The 27,821-nt window shown below is 52.8% G+C and overlaps 1 protein-coding gene across 1 annotated transcript in view; it reads left to right on the forward strand.

Annotated features, from left to right (window-relative positions):
- The window catches only part of LOC125757048 (transmembrane protein KIAA1109-like), a 164,472-nt gene that overhangs the window by 123,011 nt on the left and 13,640 nt on the right, over positions 1-27,821 (forward strand). Inside the window, exon 9 of the mRNA XM_049412128.1 lies at positions 13,610-13,727. Coding sequence (XP_049268085.1) covers positions 13,610-13,727 — 118 coding nt within the window. The remainder of the gene's footprint in view (positions 1-13,609; positions 13,728-27,821) is intronic.

The following is a 27,821-nucleotide window of genomic DNA, read 5'->3' on the forward strand; positions in this document are numbered from 1 at the left end:
TCGTACGCGCTGTCATTCACCTCAAACGCCGCACAGAGCCGATTCCAAGCTTGGCTTGGCTTGGCCTGCTGTTTGGCCGTGGTAGCCGTTCAATGGATACGTGACTGGCTAAAGCCAAAAGGCAACCGTTACGTGTAGCCAACAAACATAGCCTTCGAGATCGGTAACTTCTGCGTGGATTTTTGACACTGGCACGATCCCCAGTTATAGCCAGTGCAACATTTCAGTGCTGGCAACCTAGTAAAAATATTGTAAACATTGCTGACAGCTTGTTATGGCGTTCAACGTCGCACTCTATCAGCCAGCCGGAGTCCGAAAAATCGAACGGCGGGCTGTGGGGCGTCCGAATTTTCGGTCGTGAGTTTACATTACTTCAATGGGACGAGTGGCGGTGCCGCGAAGGTGTCCGAATAAACGAGCATGCCCGAATTTTCGGCGTCCGAATAAACGGTCGGCGACTGTACCTTCCAAAAGGGATCAAATGGACACCCGAAGAGAGTCACGCGGCCGTGGCCCTCTTTTGACTCTTTTTTTCTTAGAGTGTACTCAGTTACTCACACTAATAGTACCCTCATGAGTGCTCGCTCACGTTCAAACTCACGACTACTCACACTCATGAGCACTCACTCACGTTCACACTAACCCTCATGAGTGCTCACTGACGTTCACACTCACGTCCACTCACACTCATGAGCACTCACTCACGTTCATACCCATTCCTACTCACACTCATGAGTACTCACTCACGTCCACTCACGCTCATGAGCACTCAAGTTCATACTCACATCTACTCACTCTCATGAGTACTCACTCACGTTCACACTCACGCCTACTCACCCTCCTCAGTGCTCACTCACGTTCACGCTCACGTCCACTCGCACTCACTCACGTTCATACTCACATCTACTCACACTCATGAGTACTCACTCACGTTCACACTCACGCCTACTCACCCTCATGAGTGCTCACTCACGTTCACACTCACGCCTACTCACCCTCATGAGGGCTCACTCACGTTCACACTCACGCCTACTCACCCTCATGAGTGCTCACTCACGTTCACACTCACGCCTACTCACCCTCATGAGGGCTCACTCACGTTCACACTCACGCCTACTCACCCTCATGAGTGCTCACTCACGTTCACACTCACGCCTACTCACCCTCATGAGAGCTCACGTTCACACTCACGCCTACTCACCCTCATGAGTGCTCACTCACGTTCACACTCACGCCTACTCACCCTCATGAGAGCTCACTCACGTTCACACTCACGTCCGTTCACTCATGAGCACTCACTCACGTTCATACTCACGACTGCTCACACTCATGAGTGCTCACTCACGTTCACACTCACGTCCACTCACGCTCATGAGTACTCACTCATACTCTGTGGGGATCCGAGGCGCGCCCGAAGCCACTGCGCGGGCATTTCGAATCCTTTCCCTCTCCCGTTCTCCCGCGACGGCAAGTGGCGCCATCTTGCGCTACGCGCCGACACTCGTGGTGGCGCTGCGCGCGGTCTTGGAGCCGCGAAATTCGGCGGGACAGACGCGCGTGCAGGCCGGAACGAACTCTCTCTCTCTCCTCGGACGCCGCTGGGTAAGCACGTATTTCCTTCCGGTCCAACGTCCCCTTTGGGAATCGCCGGGCTGTAGCCTGCCTGGGTGCCTCGGCATCCTTGCAGGCGTGTTTACCTCAGTGTTAGCTCCGGTTCGTACGCTAAGCCAGAGAGCGGTGCCTAGTGCTCGTGCGCGGTCGTACCACGCCGAGTCGCACTTGCCGGAGGCCCACGCGTACGGAGATTGCCGTAACCCTCGCGACCAGGCCCAGTGGTCATCGCGAGAGTGCGCAGCTTAGCCGCGAGGGACCTTTTCCCGAGCGGCGTGTCAAAGCTCGCCATTGCGAGCTGCGACGTGCTTCGCGGAACCCCTTTGTGTATTGCGTCCGCCTGCGGGGGCCCTTTGCTCCCCGCGCCCCGGGAGCGGACGCTGTACTGTGTGTTTGGGGTGCCGCCGAGGGCAAATAAAGTGTTTGTGTGTATATGTTATCTCGAACACTGTGTCTATGCCGCGCGGCGCTCAACGCCTTTGCTAGCTGAGCGCGCGCGGAGCGGTGCGCTAAACGTAGCAGGCAACGGTAGACGCGGCCCTGTGGCTCGCTAAGCCTGAACCCGCGGTAGTCTTCGGCTCCGGTGAGCTCGAGGCTACCACACTGGCGCCCAACGCGGTATCAAAAGCTCATTAAGCCTTTGATTAGACTTAGTCGAGTCAGCACGCCCTTGCTTATCAGGCTCGCCGTGTTACCCGCGTTATGTCTGCTAGGCGTGAGTTTTGTCCGCTGTCGTTTTTAGCAGATACCGCTTTGCTCGAGAACAGGGCCAGTGCCCCCTTCGAGCAGCATGCGCAACAGGCGCTCCCCGAGAACGGTGCAACGGCCGGTATCCCTTTTGAAACCGCGCCGCTTATCGAGCTCGGAGACAGTTCCCCATCGCTCGACCGCGCCGCTAACGCACCGACAGCTTCCTTTGAAGCGGGTGCACAGACGCTGCTGCAAAGTGCCACCCAAATGATTCAGGCCCTCACAGGGGCAGTCCAAACGCTTTCGGCTGTTCCGAAACGCACTCATCCCGCTGTCATGTTGGCCGTTCCGACCTACAGCGGCTACGGTGATCTGCAAAGTGCACGAGATTACCTGGACTCTCTGTCACGTTATCAGAGAGCCATGGGTTTGGACGATCGGGAGGTGCACGGGCGCGTTGTCCCGGCTGCACTGACTGACACGGCGGCTAGGTGGTATCGGCTTTCAGGCCACCGAGCACCAACCCTCGATGAGTTCCGCGCGGCCTTCCTGCGCGAATTCTTACCCGCTGACTACGAGAGTAGGATGCGGCGCGAGCTCGAGCTCCGCACGCAAGCTCCTGATGAGTCGCTTCAGGAGTACGTACGCGCGATGGAAGACCTTTTCTCTATCGCTGAGCCCAGAGCTTCGAACGAGGAACGCGTCGAACGGGTGATTAGGCAGGCGCATCGGACCTTTTCGGCGTACCTGCGCGGCAGCCGCTTCCGAGATTTAGAGGAATTGGCCGCCGAGGCGAAGCGCATTCAAGGCGACATTCTCGCCGCGCGCGCCTATCGCCCGCCACCGCCAGCCAGCGTGGCCCTTGAACCGCGCTGCGCGTGGGGAGGGGCCGTAACCTTTCCCCAACGGCAACAGCCCGCCGGAGCTGCCTTTGCGGCTACCGCTGCAAGCGGGCGCAGTTGGGAAGTGAGCGATCGCGCGTTAGATCCCTACACGTACGGGAGGCGCGCAGCCTGTGCTGCACCGCAACTCGACACGCGCGAACAGGGACGCAATCCGCCCCAACGCATCGCTGAGGGTGACGCTCGTCATAACAGATCCTTTGATCAAGAGGCGAACCGACCCCTGCCGCTAGAGGCTGCTCCTCCTCGGCAGAGGGGCCGCGACGGCGCATCTTCCCTTTCCCGGGACGGAATGCGCTGCTTCCGCTGCCGCGAGCGAGGGCACATAGCGAGGGAGTGTCCCGTATCTAGGCCTCCTGTGAGGCAGGGAAACGGGAGCGCGGGTCGTTCGTGAAGGCACGAGCGGCCGAACCCTTGCTTCTCCCCTCCGCGTACCGGGCAAGCAGTCTTGCTGGTGCGCACGCGCCGTTTATTTCGGTCATTATTGCTGGCCGAGAATTTTCGGCGTTGCTAGACACGGGCGCGAGCGCTTCGTTGTTTGGCGAACAGGTTTTGTCCCACCTGCGGAAGCACTCGGTGCGCTTGCGGGACAGCCGCACGACATTCACCCTCGCGAAAGGCGTGGCCCAGTCGGCTGGCGCCGCAAGGTTGACTGTCACATGGGGAGATCGAAGGAGACGCACGCGTTTCGTTCATCTTCCAGGGCTCAGTGTTCCTGTGATTCTCGGTCGGGACTTTCTCCTAAAAACCGGTATCGTTGTGGACATTGCGAATGGAGGCTATCGCGACGGACCTTTTTCCCAGCTGAAGCCGTTCATCAGCCCGCCGGCATATACAACTGCCTGTGCAGTAGAGGCGTCGGAACCGTGTCGCGTGCAAAGTTCGGGGGCAGGCCCCTGTGCTATGCGCTCGTTGGCTCAAAATCCCCATCGGGATCGAGCGGCACGACACGCAGAGGCTCCGCATCCTTTGACCGCCTGTGCGACTCATTTGGATGATACACAGAAGGCTCTTTTGTCGGCACTGTTACGCGAGTACGACGAGCTCTTCACCGATCAGCCGGGCTGTACTGAGTTGGTGAGCCACGCGATCGAAACTGGCGACGCGCTTCCTTTGAAGTGTAACCCCAGACCCGTCAGCCTGGCCAAGAGGCAGGTTATTGACGGCTTGCTGGACGATATGCTTTCAGCTGGCATTGTTCGCCGTTCGTCCAGCGCCTGGGCGTCTCCAATTGTGTTGGTGCCTAAGAAAGATGGCAGTCATCGCCTGTGCGTAGACTACCGCCGTCTGAACGGAGTGACTCGTAAGGATGCCTATCCGCTCCCCATGATTAGCTCCATCGTAGGAAACCTCGGCATTGCGCGGTACTTCACCACGTTAGAAGGTTACCTACGGTCCGAATGGATGAGCGTGACCGGTGCAAGACCGCGTTCACCTCCCACAGAGGGTTGTTTGAGTTCACTCGTATGCCCTTTGGTCTTTGTAATGCTCCTGCGACTTTTCAGAGGCTCATGGACCGCGTCCTCGGGGAAGCAAAGTGGTCATACTGCATGTGCTACCTCGACGACATCGCGATTTATTCACAAACCTTCGAAGAGCACTTGGCCCATGTTGCCGATGTGCTCGTGAGGGTGAGGGCTGCCGGGATGACGTTAAATCCCGCGAAAGCCCAATTAGCGCAGACTCGAGTTCAGTTACTTGGGTTTACGCTGGGCGAAGGCTCCATTGAGCCAGACCGGGAGAAACTTCGAGCAATCCTCGATTTCCCCGTGCCCAAGGACGTACGCGGCCTGCGCCGCTTTCTTGGAATGGCCAACTTTTACCGGTCGTTCATTCCGTCCTGTGCCCGAGTGCAGGCGCCCTTGACCAAGCTCTTGGGTAAGTCTGCGGTGTGGCGATGGGGACCTGAGCAGCAAGAGGCGTTTTGCCGACTGTCTAGCGCCATTGCGGAGACAGCGCAGCTCAAGCTCCCCGACCTGACCAGACCGTTTGTTGTCCAGACTGACGCGAGTGATCTGGGATTAGGAGCAGTTCTCCTACAGGAATACGATGGCGTGTTGCAGCCGCTGGCCTTTGCCAGCCGCTCGCTGATACCCGCGGAGAAGAATTATTCCGTGACTGAGAGGGAGTGTCTCGCCATCGTGTTTGCACTGCGTAAGTTTGATGTCTACCTGGATGGGACGAAGTTCGTGGCGCAAACAGATCACAGCGCGCTAAGCTGGCTGATGCGGCTTCGTGAGCCTGCGGGCAGGCTGGCGCGCTGGGCTCTCTTAATACAGCATTATGACTTTTCAGTGCAGTATCGGAAGGGGAGCACTAACGTGGTAGCTGACGCGCTATCTCGTGCCCCAGTGTCTACCGGGAGCCTGGATTCTGGTGCGACAACCGCTAGCGGTGCCTTTGCGCAAGCAAGCGTCGGGGGCGAAACGGCGGCCGAGCCGCCGAGCGGAGAGAAGGGTGAGTGCGCCGACGAGCGAACCCTTTCCGCGAGCTAGGCAAGCAGCGCGCCGCGAAGCGGGCGAGAGGGTGAGCAACATGAAAGCGAACCCATGACGCCGACGCAAGTGGCAGCGATGGCTGCAGTCCTGAGTGGGAACGATACCAGGCTCCCCTTTGGGAGAATGGGAATCGCTTTCAGCAGACAAGAGCTACTGAAGGCCCAGCAAGATGATCCGTTTTGTCGTGAGTTGAGCGACGGTCTCAGGGAGACGGAGCGCCATGACGCTGCTGGTAGTGCGGCGGGCGCAGGGGGACGGGAACCGGCGTGTGTCGCTGGGTCCCCCGCGGATACATACTTGCTGGACCATGACGGGCTCCTGCTGAAATACATAGCCACCGATGAGGAGTCCGTGGACCCGTTTAAGGTGGTTATGCCCAAAAGTCTGAGAGCCGCACTGTTGCGATCCTCTCACGACGAACCCATGGCCGGTCACCTGAGTGGCTCCAAAGTTTTTGCAAAACTGAGCAAGACTGTGACCTGGCTTGGCATGAAGCGTGACATTTTCCGCTATTGCCGTTCCTGCCATGTCTGTCAAGCGGTGAAATCAAGGGGTGGCAAGCCGCCTGGCCTGATGAAACCGATTTCATTTCATTTCATTTCATTTATTTTACCCTCAATCGCAAAAGCTTTACAGAGGGGAGTGGGGTACATAAAATAACAGATTATAAACAAATCAAACAAAATAACGTCAAAATAATAACGATTACAATACATATGAAGATACAATGTAAGGCTAATACAACTTAATACAAATGCAGGTACAATAAGAAATATGGAACAAAAAGTTGAAATAAAAAATATATATATATATAATACGAACTTCACGCGTCATCAAGTAAGTAATTCTGTACGGTGGAAGAAAACAGAGCATGATTTGAAATGGAAACGATGTCGAAGGGAAGGTGGTTCCAGTCCGAGGACGTGCGTGGGACAAAGGAATGATAAAAAGTGTTAGTGCGGCAGCTAATGACGTGTACCTTATGTTGATGATCTAAACGAGCTGAGCGATAAGATTGTCAGTGAGCGTCCGTGGCAAGTAGCCACCTGCGATCTAATGGGGCCGTTCCCCAGAAGCAAGCAGGGGTTCATACATCTGATGGTAGTCGTGGATCATTTTTCGAAGTGGGTGGAATTGTTTCCGCTTCGGAAGGTGACAGCGCGAGCGGTGCTTGAGAGGCTGCAGGAAGTGTTTTGTCGGTTCGGCTTTCCGGAAAGACTGATTACTGACAACGCGTCGTATTTCACCGCTCGGGTGTTTGGTGATACGTGCCGTTCCCTAGGAATTAATCACTGCACCACTTCGCCCTACCATCCCCAGTCCAATTTGACGGAGCGAACCAATCGTACGCTCAAACCGATGTTGGCGGCCTTTGCCGAAAGTCAAAAGGACTGGGCGGACCACTTGAGCGAGTTCGCGTTCGCAATCCGAACCTCCGAAAGTCGCTCTACTGGTTTCTCTCCCGCTTTCCTCAACTTCGGACGAGAGTTGGCAAAGCCGGTGACCAGTGTCATGCAATGCCAGCTCGGAGACGAGGAAGCACCAGCAGACTGTTCTGCTTACGCATCAAAGCTTCGGGACAGGCTTTGTCGAGCTCTCAGTAGAGCAAGACAGAGTTTGGCATCGGCCAGGGCGGCGCAGAAGGCCCAGTATGACCGGAAACATCGCCATCTTTCATTTAAGGTAGGTGATCTTGTCCTGAAGCGCAACCACGCTCTTAGCGACGCGAGCAAGGGGTTCTCAGCCTCGCTCGCTCCTAAGTGGCTTGGTCCGTACCGAGTGGAGAAAGCTTGGACTCCGCTCGCGTACTTGCTGAAAGATCCCCTTTCGGGAAAACTCAGCCGTGCCCACATTGCAGACCTGAAAGCCTTTGCGTCGAGGTCGGACGAGCTCCCGCCAGCGCCCAGTGGCACTGCGCGCAAGCAACGGGGCACACCCGGGACGGCGGACCGCATTCGGACCACGAACCGTATAATCTGAGGAAGCGGTCGCCTTAGTGATTTGGCGCCGGACGGCGGACTTATTTCCGCAACCGAAGGCCCTCACATTACTGTCTAACCTCAGTAGGCTAGCTTCTTTACAGCCAGTGCTCGCAAAGAAGTCGGCCCCCACCCAGTTTGCTGCTGTTTTTGTTTGTTTGAGTGTTCATGTTTACTTGATGTGTTTCTCGTATTTCTTTTCTCGCATATGGAGTGTCATTTCGTTGTGTTTACTTTTCCGCCGTGTTTTTTCTTTTGCCTGCGGAAGAGGTCGTGAATACTGGTGCTTATGCGGGGGGAGAGGTACGAAGGACGCTACGCGCCTTCCATCGCGTGGCGCGTTGGGAGAGGCCAGTCTTCGGAGGTGTGTGTGCGTGTGTGTACGTGCGTGGTGCATCTGTGCGTGCCCTGGAAGTGTGCGGCGCGGTGACGACACCATAGGGAACCACCTTCGCCCTATCGCCGTGGACCCTGGAAGTGTTCGGGGACCCGCTGACGTCAGACAGACAGCCCGGCTGTGTCCTGCTCTCGGCCGTCGTCGAGAAGCCTTGCTGCCGTTTGCCTCACGGCTGCTGCGCGGGGCTAGCTGACATGGCAGCTGCGCCCGGCCCTCTGCCGACGCCGGGACGCCTTGCAGCCAATTTGGTTTGGCGTCAGGATTACAGCAGACCTCGCTGTCCTAGCGAGGTCGTTGGTAATCCAGCCTGGAATTCGGGACCTCCGAACCACCACCGAAGTGGCGTTCGTCGTACTCGCGGGTCTGTCGTCGACTAGATCGACGAGCCGAAGGTGAGCCCGTTCCGGGCATGCGGACATCAAACAGGCCTCTTGCCTCGCACGCTGGCCAACATTACGCACCGCCTCCCCTCCGCGCCGTGGACGCTCTCCCGTGTGAGCATCACGAACACTCGCCTTAATTTCTTTTACCCCCTTCCGTAGCACCATACTGTATAGTATAGTGTATTTCAAGTGTATTGTGTTATTATTTTTTTTTTTCCTTTTTTATTTGTAGAGTAATTAGCAGCAGTTGTGGGCCTGGGCTGAGGTTAGCTGTTGCTCATTGCATAACGCCTTTGCATGCATGGTCCCGTTCTCCCGCGACGGCAAGTGGCGCCATCTTGCGCTACGCGCCGACACTCGTGGTGGCGCTGCGCGCGGTCTTGGAGCCGCGAAATTCGGCGGGACAGACGTGCGTGCAGGCCGGAACGAACTCTCTCTCTCCTCTGACGCCGCTGGGTAAGCACGTATTTCCTTCCGGTCCAACGTCCCCTTTGGGAATCGCTGGACTGTAGCCTGCCTGGGTGCCTCGGCATCCTTGCAGGCGTGTTTACCTCAGTGTTAGCTCCGGTTCGTACGCTAAGCCAGAGAGCGGTGCCTAGTGCTCGTGCGCGGTCGTACCACGCCGAGTCGCACTTGCCGGAGGCCCACGCGTACGGAGATTGCCCTAACCCTCGCGACCAGGCCCAGTGGTCATCGCGAGAGTGCGCAGCATAGCTGCGAGGGACCTTTTCCCGAGCGGCGTGTCAAAGCTCGCCATTGCCAGCTGCGACGTGCTTCGCGGAACCCCTTGGTGTATTCCGTCCGCCTGCGGGGGCCCTTTGCTCCCCGCGCCCCAGGAGCGGACGCTGTACTGTGTGTTTGGGGTGCCGCCGAGGGCAAATAAAGTGTTTGTGTGTATATGTTATCTCGTACACTGTGTCTATGCCGCGCGGCGCTCAACGCCTTTGCTAGCTGAGCGCGCGCGGTGCGGTGCGCTAAACGTAGCAGGCAACGGTAGACGCGGCCCTGTGGCTCGCTAAGCCTGAACCCGCGGTAGTCTTCGGCTCCGGTGAGCTCGAGGCTACCACAACTCACACTCACAACGTTCAAATGAGTGTGAGTGTGAGTGAGTGCACTCATGAGTGAGTGTGCCGAGCTATGCATACTGTGCCCCGTTATTGTGTGGCCAATTGTACATTGGCCAGACGGGCAGGTGCCTCAATTCTAGATTATCTGAACACAAGTACAATGTAGAAAAATATCAGCAAGGCAATCTAGCTCGTCACTGTTCTCGCTGTGGGTGCGTTCCGTTGTTTGTCAAGTCGAGTGTCGTCGCTAAAAACCGGGAACAGATTACGCGTGAGATCATAGAAGCTGACTTGATTGATAAGCTTGGTGATTAGTGCGTGAGCATTCCTTCCATAGCTCTTCTTCGTGAAGAAAAGGAGTTTCTGCGTATGATGTAATTATCTGTTTCTTGTGATATGTGAGTGCTATTCGCGGCGAGATCGACCTATAGGTGGCAGCACCGTCACCCCGCTGGTGTGGATACTGGTTTCGTGTGGTGTGTGTAGAAGTGCACGGGGCTTCTGTTTTCACATCGTGATTTTGTGTTCCGTACCCGCAGAAAACTCTTCGTTATCGATGGTGAAGTTTTGTTCGGTGCCACAATGCCGCACATACTGCACAGAGCCAGGGATAAGCTTTCATTTTTATCCCACCGACGCGGAACGTCGCCGACTGTGGCTCGTTAGGCTTCGTAACGGCAACACGCCTTCCAAGTACGCGATGGTGTGCAGCAAGCACTGTAACGACGGTGCATTCGCAGACGAGAAAGAATGGTGAGTAGTCAGCGATAACTTCGCTAATGTGTGCATTTAAATGCTTGTTGCTGCTGTGCACTACGAGCGTGAAGACGGTCGCAGTAAGCGAACGCTCGGGGAAGCTTTCCTGTGCTTTGATTTTCCTACACTTCCGCAGGAAAATTAAGCGAGAATCAATCGAGAAAGAAGAAAATTAATTCATGGAATTTATTCTTTGTCATTCAAGACCGTCAGCGCTGTGAATGCAAAGTTTGTTTGCGCTTGGCTATGAGTCTGTTTAAACGAGAGTCCCCGAGCCCTTTTGTAGTTCGCGCATGTTCCATTGTGTTTACACGGCCGCGAGAACAGTTCTCAGTATTCCGCAGGGCAAGTACGTGCACCGAAATGCAGCAAGTGTGTATGCATGATCTGGTGCACAGTAAAGGGTATCGTTTTATGAGCCCTCACTCGCCACGTAAGCGGTGAAAATGCGCGAGCGAGTTTATCGCCACTGCTGATCTTGATGAATATATTTTTCTCGCGCGCTCTTTTTTTTTAAGGGTTTTCGCGGAAGAGATTGAGGCCTGACGCACTTCCGACACTGAACTTACCAAAGCGCAAATTTGACAGGCATAAGCTACCTCGCAAGTACACGGGTGTCTTTGTATACGTTTCGCCACAAGTTATAATTGCGCAAGGCAACTCAGTTTTGCGATTTCCATGTCATTCCATTTTCTGTTCTGTTTAGGGGACAATTTAAGTACTGAAGTGTCAGACGTGACTTGACAGAAATATTTCTCTGCAGTGGGACCAGGACTGTACACAACTAAAGCTCGTCGCGTAACCTATAAATGACAGTCCCGAAGTTATACACCTAACCACAACACGCAAGTGCATGAGAGCCTTTTTTTTAACCACAGAGCCGCTAAAAGGCTATATTCACATCAGATTTAATACTTCTCATCTTTAGGACAACGCCAAGTGCACTTTGCAATGCGCTTGAACCACAGAGCGGCGCCTACACTGATGTGACTCTCGTGAACGGACAGTACGACGACCACACACAGCACTCTCGACAAGTGCACTCACTGATCTTATTACAGTACATGTACAGCCGATCAAGGCCAAATGCTTCTTTACATCGTGTTAGGCATACGTACGAGCGGTTAAAGTTGCACCAACGCAACGGAACAAACTGCCTTTTGAGGCCCTGCATGACGTACGCGCACATGCAAACACAACGCCGCTAACAGACGACGCATGGAGCATTCCACACTAGGCGCGCTTCAGCCAGTAGCCGCCAGGCGGCGACTCCGCTCGATCTCGCGGCCAATCAACTTGTATGTTTCTGCATAAATAAACCAGCTGGAAGTCGGCGCTCGTTTATGTCTGTATGTTTGTCCGTTGTCTTTTGCGCTGTTATTTTATGATCATGAACAACCAACTAGCCCGATTTACCACCATTGTGCATTTCTCACGCTTGAGTTAGCCAGCATACCCTGCCACAGACACCAATACCGGGATAATGTCCTTCAGCGAGGCCGCGAGTAGTTAGGCTCCCTCTGAACGTCATGGCAGTCTTTGTCATTGCATTTGTAGAAGTGGTGGTTGTCGTACTTCTAATCACGCTGGGACCATGGAGCACTGCGAAGGAATCAAGTTGTCATGTGAAATCATGCGCAGCCATTTTTTGCATATTAAGGGAATTGGGAAAACATGCTCGGTGCACTTCAAGTCGTAATTGCCACGGCAATGAGGGACACGGCACTCGTTCCATCTGATGAACTGCAGCACGCACGACGTTTTCACAATTTCAACGGCACACTGCACCGTACACTGCACCGTACATACCACGTGTGGCAGCGAGAAACAAACTGACGGGCCGGCGTACTCCTGCACTACTTGTCCTCTGTTCTTAAATATAGAGCGCTCTTGAGTACAATGTTTTCTCGCCTGATGCTGATATTTCATTTAAACGTAACTGTCATATGATTATGGCAGCTTTGTTCCACCGTTTCTGTTTCTTCATTCAGAGAAATGCTGCATACTTCTAAATGATGATCAGTGTCCAGTTGTATCCGTCGGTTGGAGTGACTGTTGGGAAAGGGGGAAACCAAAGGGTGAGTGACACTCCGGATGTGGAGAGCCTTAGAGTCGAGAAGGTGTCGACCGTGTGCCATGGCAATGGGTGGGAAAGAGAGGGCAATGCGGAATGCCAGGCGCTTGCTTGGCCGTTTACTCGGGTCTCACAGGCGTGGCTTTCCTTGGTGTAAAGAAGATGTTAAAGTGGAAAGAGGAAGAAACAACTCGGGTGCACTGAGCCACGGGAAGAGCTGATCTCGTTCAGAGTCTCACGCCCGCGGCTGGTATCTTCCATCTGGTTATGTGTTTCAGTTGGCATTAGAGACGGCGTTGGGTGTCGCGGCATTCGCTGCTGATTTTAAGTGCAATATATTGATAAAATCAAGACTACAAATTTGTGGCAGGAACCTTGCATTTTGATAACCACGTAATTACACTTCAAGTATTATTTCATAACGTGTACCAGTATTCTGTTAATTTGCTTGTGCCGAAGAAATGGCTCGAGAGGTTATTCCACAGCATCCAACTTCATGGCACCCTCATTTTTGCATTATCGGGAGGAGTAATAGTGACATATTTTCATTGAAATCTGCAATGGATCAAAACATCGAAACATTTATAGTTCTTCGTGAGAGCTCCATATTACTTATTTTGATGTTTGAGTGTAAAATGCAACTTGCTTCTCGGGCATATTCCAGAATGGGAAATTAGCTGCTATAAGGTGCTCTTAAAGGCAAAATTACCTGCTCCGAAGTGATCCAAAATGACAATTTTACTTCTCCGAAAATTGCTCCAAATCTGAAGCCCTTGGTAGCATCACTGAGTGGGCGATGACATTGACGATGATGAGCGAGGGATTAATAATAATAATTTCTGGGTTTTTATGGGCCAAAACCGTGATGTATGATTATGAGGCATTTTGTAGTGGAGGGAACTGGAAATTTCGTCCACATGAGGTTCTCTAATGGGCACCTAAATCTAAGTGCACTAGCCCCTAGCATTTTGCCTCCTCCGAAATGTGGCCCCTGTGGCTGGGATTGAACCTGCGACTTTGGGTCAGCAGCCGAGCACCATAACCACTGAACCGCACGGTGATTAACGAGGGCCCAATTTTAACAAAACGGAGCAGTGGATGGATTTGTGTCATTTGGTGCATTTGCCATGGTTCTGTTGTTTTATAGATGACGGGAGCTTTTCTCTCTTGCAGTGTCTGATGCCCCAGGTATTAGTGTACCTAGTGAGAAGAGTGCTTTGACGAGTCTCACTGTCAGGTGGTGCTTGTGCAGTTTGATGTTCAAGGCAAGTACCCCCTCATCTGGAACGGCCACCAGGATTGGCAATGCAGCTTGGCTGGCTGCCGCAGCTCCCTCACCTTGCTGCACACACACAAGGGCTTCTTTCAAGGTATTGCCTCCCTTCCATGTAATTCATAGGGTTCATTGCTGACCCTAACCACTGTGCCACGACATGAGCTGTGGGGTTCTATAAAAGGTCAGGCTACTACAATGTGACAAGGATAAAAACATTGCTGTGCTGCCAGAGGCGCTATTCATGGAAAAGAACTTTGAATCTGTTAACTGCTAAGGTGAAATACTAGGCTGTCCTGTGTCAGGTTTGTGGAATGCAATAAATACAGTCACTGATAAATACCCTTAGTGCCATGGGCAATGAAACGGTGCAGTTGAATGACATTACCTTGTTTAAAAAAAATCTGAACGAATGTTGCGTATCTTGGGAGCGCTTGCGAGGGATGGACTACAGAACGACACATAAATGAAATACATTGAAATAATACTATTAAAAGCAAAATACCTCAAATGCTAAACGCATTTTCTAACTGCAACAGCAGTCCGGCCGCATTGGCCTCAGAGTTGCGTTCCTAATGGAGCATCTTTACTGTTCAGTTGGCATGGCATCTTAGTCGAATCACTGTCGTCCATGTTACGTTGCGCTCGCCATCGACGCTCTCGAGGATTTCCTGTGGTCCTCGTCGCTCAAAAGCTTTGGGATGATCCCTTTGTTGCCAATTTTCCAGTCGTCATCATGGCCATCATTGGATTGGAAAGTTTAGGCCTAACTGCCTCATCATCCCTGTTTCTATATTCGGATACAACTTTAGAAGGCAGCGGCATTTCCTTCTCAAAGGCAGATGAACACAAGCCTGCACCAATGGGCGCGCACTCGGGACTGACGTCATGAGTGGGACGGCCGGTGGTTCCGCCTTCGGAGAACATCTGCGCGTGCATGAGTGGGACTATTTCTTTAATCCGTAGGCGATCGGCAGCCGCGCTTCGGTCGTCTGGGCGGGGCCTCTCCTGCCTTCTTAAGTTGTATCCGACTGTAAGTGAGTCTGTAGTTTACATGACGACGTGGCACCCCTGGGACTGTACTGTGGGTCCAAAAAGTTTTGCCAATGAAGGTGGAGCGTTGCAGGTGCTACTGCAACTGCTGTGACGAGGATGCTGAGACTCCAGAGTAGCCTCACCCGGTCGTTGCCGAGATCGATGTGTACGCTACGGACTCTTGGTGCTGCATCTCCGTACCTGGCACTTGCCGCTCTTGTTACCCGTGCTTCTTCGACCTTCTTCAAATGGTGCCCCACAGACAATGCCCATTCTCCTCGCATTTTTCGCCACAATTCGGGTCGCCTGCCACACACCCTATTTCAACCAATCCCGTACATGGGCGTGGCAGAGATGCATACCATCGAGACGAGAAATTGTCCGCTTCTCGCATACCAGCATGCGTACCATTGAAACTTTCCATTGTTTTGCACGTGCCTCATGCCCCTTACTCATGACAATGAAAGAAGGTAAACGAGAAAAGATCAGAGAAAACAGACTAGAGTTAAACCTGCCTATAACGAACCTTCATACAACAAATTCCTCGATGTTACGAAGTTCTTCTATTCCCCGCCGCTACTGCATAAAAGCACATGTATTTGTGACCTCTATGTAACAAAGTGGCAGTGGGAGACCCTTGATATTACGAATACAGCCAACTGCCGATTTTTCGGACGCCCGATTTTCCGGACAGTGCTCGAAAATTCGGACGCTTTCGCAGCACAGTCACCAGCCCCATAGATGTCAATGTATTAGAACGTCCGAAATTTCGGACGCTGAAACTTTTCCGCGTCTGACTTTTTCGGAACTTTCTGCCCAAATTGCAGGTCCGAAAGGCATTATTTGAAGCCCCCACCTCTGCTGCGTCTATCATCTGGTAGGTTCGAACCAGCGCTTTCGCGAGTCTATCTGTTTGCGACAGTAGCAGAGTCCGAAAGTCAGCTTTGCCGCAATGCCAAAGCCTTATGGGGTGAAGTACACCAGAGATTCAAAGGGGCCGCTATCACGGCGGCATTCGGCGATGTCATTACGGATAAGCAGCGGAAATGCACGGAGGCGTGATGGTGGCAGCTGGCAAACGCGCCAGTACGGCTTAATCGCTGACAACGCTTACGATAAGCAGCTTCAGTTAACTGCCCGGTAGTGCATGTGGCCTAGTGCAGTTGTATGCATACTGCACACATTTAATAGGCGAGAACCCAAACGCGCCGCGCCGCCATTCATGCTGCCTCTTTGCGCAAGACCGCTAAGTGCGCCGCATGGACGTGTTACCTTCACGGACGAAACCAGCTCGCCATTGCCGCACTCGTGTGTGGTCAGGAACAAAGTGCGCATCACGAACACTTTCATGATAAATGCGTGCGTACGATTCAGCAACAGTACAGTGACGGCGTCAGCTTAGTTGGCGATGTGCTGCACACAACTAGAAACGATCGGCTTCACGCGGCAGCATATGCTGTGTATCCTCGGAGGTTCGGCGATGTGTGTATGCATCGTTTACGTGCGCACACGCATAGGGGAAAGCCGGACGAGTCGTCCGCTCTCCCGCCACAGTCTTTGTGTTCCGCGTCGTCGTTTCCAAACGAAGTTCAGAAGGGTTGCTGATCGGGCGAGTTGGTCATCCATGAACGTAGCGTGTATTAGCGCGGCACATAAAAGAAAGGGACAGGACACAGACGTAGAGATAGGTAGGCGCTAAACTTCCAACTGTTTATTTCATGCCAATCAACACCCATTTTATACATCCGCGAGAAAGCACAACTCATCTTGCACGTGTTCTTAAACCAAGGAACGTCATCTCCTTTTCCGAGAAGGAAATCGATGACGAGCTTACACACAAGTGTCCTAATTTTTTTATAGCTTCGGCTTCTATTATCTCCCGTGTGAGCCGATCCCTAGACCTACCGATAACAATGCAGCTATACAGATCAGGGGAGCACCCACAGCCTTTGCAGTGTGCCGCCAGGAACCCTCCCGCCGTAAGCTTATTTCTCGCGTTATTCGTGATGCGTAGCGCCTATAGGGGCGCCACTGAAAGCCGCGTAGCGGCGGCCGTTGGAACCGCACACGGGTCGCGTAGCGGACGCCTCCTTTCACTGCAAGCATGACGGAAGTGCGCGCGTGTGATTTGCAGCTTGTGCGCGTCCCTGATAATTACTTTTGCGGCGATAGTGTGCGCAAAGGAGCCGCACTTTATAATAGTGGACATGTGTCCGATGTAACAGCTGTGTGGGACGACAATGTCACTATACGCGCCAAGTGTTTGCCACAGACAAGCGTCAACAAGCTTCCTTACGAAGTGGAGCTCATCGTAAGTACACCGCTTTCTTTACAACGTCCCGATCACTAATGCCTGCATGCGTTGACGCATGAACCAATGTTTTTTTCTCGACACAGTAGCTTCGTTTACGTGCCATGTGTTTATATAGTAGATTTTGAGGGAGCGCTGTCGCGCCGGCGCATGGATTTCACGGGTGCGGCCACGCGAATGGTCAGCGTTGGCAAAACTTTGAAACCAGCACGATAAACTTGCGAAAAAATATCTCGGCAGCTTGCGCTAGTGGCGCGGGACTGAGTCACTGCGGAGCTGGTGGTCACCTAGCTTGTCGTAGCAGCTTGGCTACGTATTTGCTGGGTGTCTTCAGAGAAGAACATCGGTGCATGGCCGTTGACCCCCTGTAATTTCGCTCAAAAAAATATATTTTGTTGTCTTCACGAATACGTTTAGCTCTTCGACAGCAATTTGTTCGGGAACAAAATTTTCGTCAGAATGAGATGCATCCAGAGACTCTAAGGCGATCTGTTTGAAGCGGTTGAAACAGTTCTGGCACAAAATGTCGGTTTCTCTGATGGATGAGGCTTCTTCTGGCGTGCGCCTTCAGGAGGAGTGGCATCTTAGCCGCGCCAGACAGACAGATGGGGCAGAAGGGGCAGATTTTGCGCCCCCCCCCTCCCCCTCTTAGGCAAATAGGAAAGCCCCCACGCCCCGTGAGCACGCCGATGGCCCCACTCATAACGCAGCTTGTGTAAAGCGAATGAGTATTAGTGGGATACATCAAGGGTGTTTTTTATTAGCATGAAGTCATGTTACAAGGCATTCAAAGGGAGGTTGAATCGGTTGAATGTCCTGTCAAAAGCCTTCAGTGCGAACAGGTGCCATGTTTTACAGCCAATATGCATACAGTTGAGGCGAGCGCACAGCGAACATTCTGCACCGGTGATCGCATTCCAGTGCCATCATTAGGTAGAATGCAGCCCATTTCGTGCAGCACACGTGTGATTCCACGGCGCTTTTGTAAAGGAGCCGCCACCTGCCCCACATTCTCTGGCATAGCGCTTCAAGAGAGCCTAGGCATCGCGTCTTATCAGTGATAACAACCTCATGTGCATTGTAGCATCTACAATGCAGGCGAGGCGACCAAATGTAAACGTAATAGCGTTCGCTGAAGACGTAGCGACATAAATGGAGAAATAAAAACACGGTAATCGTTCTAACACTGCCTAAACAAAGCGCGATTGCTTACCTTTTGCGTCGGACAGCCGCAATCCACCGTCGCCGTCGCTCTCGCTCATGAAATAGCACCGGAAACATGTAGAAGTGCGTTCCTGGCGAGTTTTTGTATGTGGTTTGAGCAGCCGACAATGCAGCAGTTATTTTTCGACATCGCTGAAGCCCGAGAGAGTCGTTAAATCACGTTGAAAAACACATCCATCCGTGCACTCGCGTAGACGCTCGCTGAAACACTGTTCGCCGGGCCCCGCGAGCGCTTCCGAGCCATGGCGGCAGATGGCGTGGTCGGTGCTTTGCGCATCGCCTATACACCAGAGCACGCCTGTCTCGCACCCAGGCTGCTGGCGAGCCGAGCGGATACTCTCGCACCCAGACGCCGGGCTGACCGGGGCTGCCAAGGCAGGCCAAGGCGCGCGCGGGCTGCACCAAGTAAACAAGGCAAGCTGCAGTTCTGAGGCTTTAAAGTGCGAAAAAGTACCCGTTCACGCCGCTTCAGCGTATAAGAGCTCGTCTGGGCACTACAGCGTCGTCTTTGGATGCCAAAACAACCTGCGCAACAAGAGGATGTTAGCGTTGTCTGCGACGATTACGACGCGCCACGGAAATAGTGCCGGTGCGGTGTTTTCAGCTTCGCCGCGAATGGATAACTGTGATTCAAGCAAAAAAACTAGGAGCCGAGTGAAAATGCGCGAGTAAGTACACTAACAGCATGTATTCTGCAGTGTGATGCCCACCTATTTCATTTTGCGAACCTAATTTGCGTGACACGCAGCTGGGTTGAAGGCAGGCGTGAGCTTTGTGTGGGGGTGCACTTCATACCTTTGAGCGTTTCCTTTGACGAAAATCTAGTGCAATGTAGTACTTTCAAGCACAAGCAATCAGCATGCTTTGCCACTTTCAACGTAGTATTAAGCTTTAGTGCTTTTGATGGCATCTACGCCTTCGAGATTTTGTCTTCAAAAGTCAAACATTTCTAGGACAAGTTAGCTTGCAAAGCTCCCCTAGTTTTTTGGGCGCTGAAAAAAACGACGTCAACGCGTTGCGTCAAACGCGTTGTGTGTCAAACGCGTTGTGTCAAACGCATTATGTCAAACGCGTTGTGTCAACGCGTTGCGTCGAACGCGTTGCGGATTTTTTGACTAGCAGTGCGTTGTGTGTATTACCCGCCGACAAGGAAGGTGGCTTCGCCGTTTTGCCTACAGGCACGTTTTGTGCTAAGGCAGACGAGGCCATCTCCAGTGTTTTTAAACGAAATGATGACATCACTTTGACTAAGGTTAAGGCGCAGGCCAAAAAACTTTGTGGCAGGCTCAATCTCGATAAGTTGCGGAAAAGTATTAATGATAGCAAGCGATGGCACCTTCAGGTATTGTACAGTGCTAAAACCTACAAACCAGACGTCCCGTTAAGGGTAATTGTATCGGAGAATGACACCTGACAGAAGTCAGTCGCTTTGTTTCTTCAAGCCAAGCTTAACTGTTTGCCCATGAATGATCCGTTCTTGATTAGGAACTCGGATCGAGTGGTTGGGTTCTTGAAGGACCATCCTCGTAAAGGCTACCGAGCGTTTTCGGTAGACATAAAAGATTTGTATTATTCAATCCCTCACAGTGCTCTGTTGTCTTCCATTGAACATGCCATCGATGAATATGGCGCCACGCGCTTCCAAAATGAAGCTTCATTGTCAATGAGACATTTTTTAGAACTTTTATCGTTTTACTTATCGTCCACCTTTATTTGTTGAACAACGCACTGTACTTGCAAAAAAAGGGCGTGTGTATCGGTTCGTGTATAGTACCCATTCTTAGTGATTTGTTTTTATCTGGTCTTAGCATTACCTTGTCTAAAACGCTACAAAACACCAAAGTGTGCAAAGTTTTTCGCTTTGTCGACGACTTCCTGTTTTTAATTGACTGCACTTCTGGTGACGTAGAAGCGAGGGTTGATGAGGTGTTGCCCGCGATTAAGGAATGCCTTGCGCCCCTGGAGGTCACTTGCGAACTTCCGCGAGGGGGCTCTATTCGGTTTTTGGACCTCAGGTTATTTTTCTCAGAAAACACACGTGCTGGTGGTATGAGCCGCGAGCAAATAAGCCTCTCCTTTCCTTCGCTTCCGCGCATTCAAATCTCATTAAAGGGGCCTGCAACACCTTTCTTAGTTATATTGGAATAGTCTCATATTGACGTATGACTCTTCACGAGTCATATGCCGCAAAAATTTTTCGAATCCGTCAAGTCTAAGTGGTGTTACCAAATTATAGAGATCACGTTCCGCAGCTTTTCTCCCTCAACTCAACGCTGCGAGCGCGCGGAAATCTAGGCAGCGAGTCGACGGAGGGAAGCGCAGAGGAGCGAGGCTCCGCCCAAGAGCGCCGGCGGAGTTTTTTTCTTCATTTTTTTTCTCTATGACGTCTGGGCGCAACCACGTGGTCTGTGCCGCCACTTCCGGTCGGCTTGCGTCGTTCTCGTCGAGCGGAGTCGATCGCTCTGTGTATCGCGCGTGCTTGAAACTGCGCGTCGGTTTGGTAATGTTGGGTGTGCACCTCGAACGCCGTAGTGTTTTCATCGCTCTGCCAACCATGGAAGCAAAACCTTCGCGCTCGTTTGGAACGAATGACAGCTGAGATCGGTTTCGGCCCATACTCCGATACACCGCCTCGTAAGACGGCACTGGCAGACGACCCCGAAGCGCCGCCATTACCGGACGCCAGCATTGTTATCGGAGACACGCTGCGCCCGTGCCTCGGTCGGTCGTGAGAACGTGCCGACGATGCAGTTCTCGGCTGACGAGGCAACACTCGAACGGCTGCCACTCTCAACGGCAACCGGCGATGGTCAAAAGCACAGAGATATTCACGTTTTCGGCACTGCGCATGGCGAAGAAAACGGAACCACGCAACTACGAGCAGACGAGCTGTCGGTGAGACCGGAAGTGCTAATATTAATGTTTGTTCGGTGTTTTTAACGCGATAACATAATATAAACATACATATTATCTACTTATTGAACTCAAAATTAACAACGAAAGTAATAATGAGGGTGTTATCGTGATTATAACATCAGCCAATGGTGGAACTGCCGACAATCGCGTCATATTTTGCGGACTAATACATCATTTGTCGAGGAGAAAAGGGAGCGATTTTCAGCTGACTTTGAGAATTTATTGTAAATTCCAGGCCGTGCGCATCGCTATAATATTTGGCTCGCGTGTTCTCGGGAGCCTCGACTACCGATCGGCAGCGCTTTTTGAGCATGCTCGAAAAGTGTTGCAGGGCCCCTTTAAGAGGGGCATCGCGAACTTGTGTTTTAAAAATGCCCTGACCAAATCGTGTCACCACAAGATGGCGTCCAGTTTCGACACCCAAGCAAGCGTCTAAATGACGCGGGCTACCCAATTCTGCTACAGGTTTCCGTAGCCGAACGCATTCTCAAGGAGTCTCGCAAAGAAAACAGGCGTGAAGTTTCCGAGTACTCAGGCTGCAAAGTAGGTGTGATTCCTTACATGCACACAGTTTCTCACAATTTAAAAAAAGTGGCCCAGCGGGCTAACGTACGCGTCGTTTTTTCAGCGCCCAAAAAACTAGGGGAGCTTTGCAAGCTACTTGTCCAAGAAATGTTGCTCCCCAGCTTGTGATAAGAAACACCACGTTTAGATTCGTTGATTGTGTATCCTGTGTCCATCTACAAGTTTTCTTATCCTGCGGGATTTACTATATTGGGCAGACAAACGGTTTGTCTGAATGGACAGATTGCGCGAGCACTGCTATAACGCGAGAAATAAGCTTACGGTGGGAGGGTTTCCTGCGGACCACTGCAAAGGCTGTGGGTGCTCCCCTGATCTGTATAGCTGCATTGTTATCGGTAGGTCTAGGGATCGGCTCACACGGGAGATAAAAGAAGCCGAAGCTATAAAAGAATTAGGACACTTGTGTGTAAGCTCGTCATCGATTTCCTTCTCGGAAAAGGAAGATGACGTTCCTTGGTTAAGAACACGTGCAAGATGAGTTGGCTTTCTCGCGGATGTATAAAATGGGTGTGATTGGCATGAAATAAACAGTTGGAAGTTAGTAGCGCCTACCTACTCTACTCTGTGTCCTCCCTTTCTTTTATGTGCCGCTCTAATACACGCTACGTTTCCAAACGCTCCATGCGAGAGAGCCGTAATCTATCCCGCGCTTTGCTGGTATCAGCGGTGCTCATCACGAGATGCAAACTTGCAAGTGGCGGTTGGCATGCAGTTAAGCGCGGTTCGCGGAGTACTGAATGTACAGTAGAACCTCGTTTGATACGTTCCCGCTTAGTACGATTCCTGGCTCCTACGGTCGAAATCGCGAAATTAAAAATAACCCAACAGCTGTGTGTAACGTTCCGTTAATACGTTACCGGAAAATACGATTATTCGGCAGCAACGTCAGCACCGCGGAAAAACTGTGGTCGTATGACGTTTTTGTACTCAGAAACTCCCATTCAGGCGCGCAAAAAGGACCCTCTCGTGTACTGTGAAGCGCGAAGTGGGCAGACAGCCGCCGCGCGGCGACTTCTCCGCAGTGCCTCCCCCCCCCCCGCGCTTTCTCCTGCTTTGCACAATGTCCCCTCGGCGTCTCTTCCAACTGCTCGATCACCGCTCTCTGTCAACCACACACCGACCCGAAGGCATGGCGGCGACGCTGGCCGTCAAAATCTTCAAACGGCTTGCCGCGGAAACGCACATGCCGCCGCCCGCATCGCCACCGCTGCACAGCACACCGCGACCCTAACCATAGCACGCCGCCATTGTGCCCAGTGAATATGGCCGCTAATTTCCCCACCTTTTCTCCCGGAGCGCATTCGTTTTTGGGTTTGCTGCGTCCGCGCAATTCCAGTTGGCGTATTTCTCTGGCTGGGCAATTCTGCCTACCAGCGTCGTCAGATGCTGCCAGAAAGATTTGTTCTGGAAGATATCTGGAAAAGCTTTTTGGTTATCACGCCAAAACGAGACGAGCGCGCTCGCCGCCATCTTTTTGAGGACCGACAGATCAAAGTGCGGTGCATGGGGACTTCACCTTCAGTTGTCATTACGCAGGGCATTATCTTTTAGAAACCCTTCCCCTGCGAGATGGTGCGATTACGAGTGGCGGAGAACATAGCACAGGTCTGAAGTTAAGCCGAACACAACTGATCAGCGCGAGGATGCGACGTAGTATACGATTACCGCAACCGTGTCGCTTTCGGGACGCTTATCACTTTCGCGAGATTTCGCATTCATTTGTACCACGATTGTTACGTTGCACTGCGAAGAGTTGAGCTTGTTAAGCCTTTAGCGGGGCGGCTTTTTCTTCACGGACGGGGCAAGTCACGCGTGATCTTGCGAACGTACGTTTTTGTATCCCCAAATGCATGTGCTCTGAGAATATCACTTCTGCCCTTCGGCAACCTAGCCCCTATTTTCCAAGCGGCAATGCAAAAGAACCGACGCTCATGTGGCTCAAGTTTTCGTCTGCTGACACGGCGGTAGCGTTTCTTTACGTTTTACGCTGGTTGTCACAGAGTTCGATTTTGCAATATTCGGTTGTCTCCGCCGATTTTCAATACACGTGACCACGACGTTTTTCGGTCAGGACCGGAACTACCCCTGGCTGACCTCTGGATGCCAGCAAGATGCAGGAGTTCGAAAATCGAAGAGTCCCTCCATGTCTTTTGAAAATAAATATTTTTTGCCCTTTGCACCTCAATATGGCCTGTCAGCCTCATTTCTACTGGATTCGGATCGTACGTTTTCCCGATCATACGTTTTTTTCCCTTTTTTCGAACGATCAACGAGGTTCTACTGTATTTGCGAGAGCTTGGGCGCGCACCAAAATGCCTGATAATTGTAACAGCATGAGCCGCATGCATCATCTGCAGTTGCCCTGCCGACAACGAGCGTGAAGCGGTGATGCCGCGTGATGGCACGCTCGAAGCCCCACTGCCTCGAGGTGAGAGTAGCGCTTGTTGGTGCATGTGCGGGGTTGCGCGAGGCGGGCAGGCGGACCTTGCGCCCCTCGAGCTGGCGTTCGTGCCGCCCAAGCACATGCGTGGACGTGCCCCTTCCCTCCCTTTAAACCTCACCCGCCGCTCGCGGGTGCCACCACCTAACCGTGCCCTGCTTTCTTAAAAAAAAGAAAGATAATTCACCGATGATTAAGATACTGCTTTATGCAAATTCTGAGCGCAGCTGTTTAGGGTGTTTTTTTTGGTTTTTCGATATTGCCTCTGGATTCTGGCGGTGCCATTGAGCCTCTACTCGGGCCTTGTTGAGCACAGCGTCAGATGATGTACTTCCACCATTTGCGTCGCTCATTGTTTCAGAAAGACTGGCTGAGACTGTACGCGTTTACATTAAGACAGAACGCCGTGCCTGACTGGCACAGACAATATAGTGCTTGCCCATTTTGCATCAACCTCAAACCGCTGCAGATGCAGCAGCGCGACTGCCTCCTAACTGAAAGACCGTGGAAGGCACACTTGGGCCGCGTTCCACAGCAGCCGCACCCGAGCACTGCGCGTGGCTGGCCGCGGAACATTTCTTACCAACCAACCGTCCGTTCCCTCCTCCTTGCTATCACCGTCTGGTCATCCTACGCTGTGCCCTGTGGTTTGCTCTCTTCTATCGGTTATACCGTGGCCGCTGTCAATGCACGAACGGCCTGTGCTCCAATTTTAAAGCTGTGGTGCGCAAAAGAACGAAAACCGAAGGAAGTGCAGATGAAACGTGTTCTCGTGTTGTCGTTCTTTTGCGCACCACAGCTTTAAGATGAGTTACCAACTCGCCCAGCAGTCCGTACTTCTCATGTGCTCCAAGACGGCTTTTGCTTTGGCAGCGCCACTCTTCAGTTCTGCAGAAGTCTCTGAACTGCACTTCGTTAACGTGAAACCAAGTGATGCCTCAAAAAAAATCTTGCTCCGTGTTCTTACCTTTCGAGTTTGCACCGCATATGGAGAGTGCTTTTCTGAATATTTCGTGGTATCCGTGTCGCTCGCTCTTTGTTCTCGACAACGTGCACGCACGCATGGTTTCATTGTTGGCACATGGAGCGCCCCGATGATGTGCAGTGTTGCGATTTTTTCTTATGTGGACAACTGTGTCGTCACTACCGAGGAGATGTCAGAATAGGCGCTGGTGGAAACTGTCTGAGACCACGGTGACGACGGATCTTCGGAGGTCGACTCGTCACGCAGTTTTCCGTATTGTGCCTCAAGCGTCTCAATAGCAAGCACACGTCGAGGGAATGATAAAGGCTCATCTCACCTCGCGTGGCTGCTTTTGCACTCCGGTCCGGGGCGGTGGTTCGCACTCCATGGCCAGAGCGCTGCAGGGGTGATGGCGGCGGTGGTGCTCACGGCTTGGGTCCGATGTGGTCAATCACACTGTCCAAGACCGAAGACCCTGAGGCCCCCAAGAAAGCGGCGCGCGTTCCCGGGGTCTGGAGAGGAGCCTCTCCAGAAAAGGGCAAGGAGGGAAAACGGGGCATCTCGACTTCGGCCAGGGAGCAGGGTGCGAAGGGCCGCGGGAGCGGCACAGTGCCCTCTCCCATGCAACCCCTCTCGCCATTGCGCGTACAAACGTAGCGCGAAGCCGAGGTGCCGCCGCGTTGAAGACAACGGGTTGCGTGTGCAACCCCACATCCCCCCTCCTTAATTGAACCCTTTAGCCAAAAAGATCGCCCCATCACCAGGGGCTTACTAAGAGGAGGGCTAGCGACTCCACCAGAAACACGGCGACGTCCGTGTCGATGAGGAGCCGCATGGAGACGCAGATACAGCACCGTTATCGCTGAGTGATGGCACTGGAGAGACATGACAGCTGATGGGGGCGCGGCAGGAAACAGGCAGCTCGGACCGTGCACGCTTTTGCTTTCCTCTGGCGTCGATCGCTGGCTCGGACTTCGCGGGCCCGTGCTTTTGAAAGGGGGGGGGGGGGGCACCCGGCTTTGGGCTCGATTCTGGTGGCCGCCCCAATGTTAGATGTTTGTGGTGGAATGGTTCTTTCTTTTTCTTTTGAAGATTTCTCCGTGTCGTGCGCCTCCGCTGCTCTGGGACTATCGGCATGCAAAGCAGCAAAGAAGGCGCCGGCCCGTCCTCAGTGGCTCGCCACTAGTTGCTCAGCAGGGGTCCGCTCTGCTCCTGCGGCCTCGTGCTCTCTCTACCTTTTCTTCTAAGGCGTTTGGAGTCGAAAGTCCCCCGACGCTTGCGGCTGGCCGGTTGCAACCCCGTCCTGCGCAGCGGGAACCACGCTCGTACCGCGGGTGCACTCCGTAGTTTGGTCGCTGGGTCTGCAACTCTTCGCCGGGCTGTGCACTGGTTCCGCGAATTCTTCTCTGGGTCCACCGAGGCCATTCGGGACCGGAAGCTGTTTTGCTGTTTTTCTTTGCCTGGAACTTGGCTGTTGCTGCAGTCTTTGGTGTCGCCGCTCTCTGCTGTAAGATGCTTGCGTTGACGGCTTGATGAAGTGCCAGGCTATGGGGCATCTGCTGGCAAAAACGGTCGTTTCGGCTTGGCTGTTGTTGAAATGTGGCCGATGGGTGATCTGCGACTCGAACAATAAGTTAGCCCCTCTCTTACTCTCTGAAAAAGCAAGCGCGTGCTCGCTCTTGAAGGCTGCATGCTAGATATCAGCGGAGTGTCCCATCCGATATCACGCACAATAATGCCCCTATGAACCGGACAGAGTTAGTTCTGCCGATATCGTAAGTTGTAATGTTGCACTGAGCTCGTACGTCGAGCCGTGCCTTCGGATGCCACTGCCTGCGTCCGCGGGGAAGCGTTTCCCTCGGGCCACTCGTTCCCTCTGTCATAGTAGGGTTTGAGATCACAGACATGCACCGGTCAGCCGATCGGTCTTAGCGTTAAATCCATCAGCTTGTACGCGAGAGAAGAGGCAGTCTCCCCTACCCGGTACGGTACTATCCACTTCGGTGCCAGAGAAGAAGAACTTGCTGGCATCGCTTAGGACATGATTGCGCTTCAACACCAGATCGCCCACTTTTTACTGACGTCCTGATGAGAGCGGTCATACTGCGCTTTCTGCTCCGCACGAGCAGTGCTCAGGTTCCGTCGCGCTTTGCACAAAGCCTTTGTCACCTTCGCGCGCAGCCCAGCTGCATAATCAGTGCGTGCTGACGAAGCAACCAGTGCCATGCTGCATTCCTGTAGAGTATGTTCTACGGCATTAGGCAGCTCCCTTCAAAGATTGAGGGTGGCGGGGGTAAAGCCAGTCGAGCGTGTTCACAGTAGCCCTGAGAGCAATGTGCGTCCCCGCAATTTCAACGAGCATGTGCTTGATGTTGCGGTTCCCACGTTCAATGAGACTTGCCTGGGCACATTACGTGGTCGTTCTCCTGCGCTTAATGCCGAAGGCTACGCAGGAGTGTACGAAGATTTCGACAGAGAATCAGGACGAATTGTCCGTTATAAACTGCTTTGGATATTCGAATCACGTGAACACCTCAATGAGCTTATGCATGAGTATGCGTGCCAACGGGGAAATCACCGCTTTGAAGGACTCATGTGTATCTTTTTCCGCAGGGGTTTATCTTAGCGAGGAGTGGTCAGTTCCCAGCGGGCAGGAATCGAAAGTAGGAAGAAATGCGCTCACAGCGTTACTAGCTGCTTCAGAGCGCCGCGCACT

This window comes from Rhipicephalus sanguineus, chromosome 2 (genome assembly GCF_013339695.2).
Source record: "Rhipicephalus sanguineus isolate Rsan-2018 chromosome 2, BIME_Rsan_1.4, whole genome shotgun sequence".
NCBI lineage: Eukaryota > Metazoa > Arthropoda > Arachnida > Ixodida > Ixodidae > Rhipicephalus > Rhipicephalus sanguineus.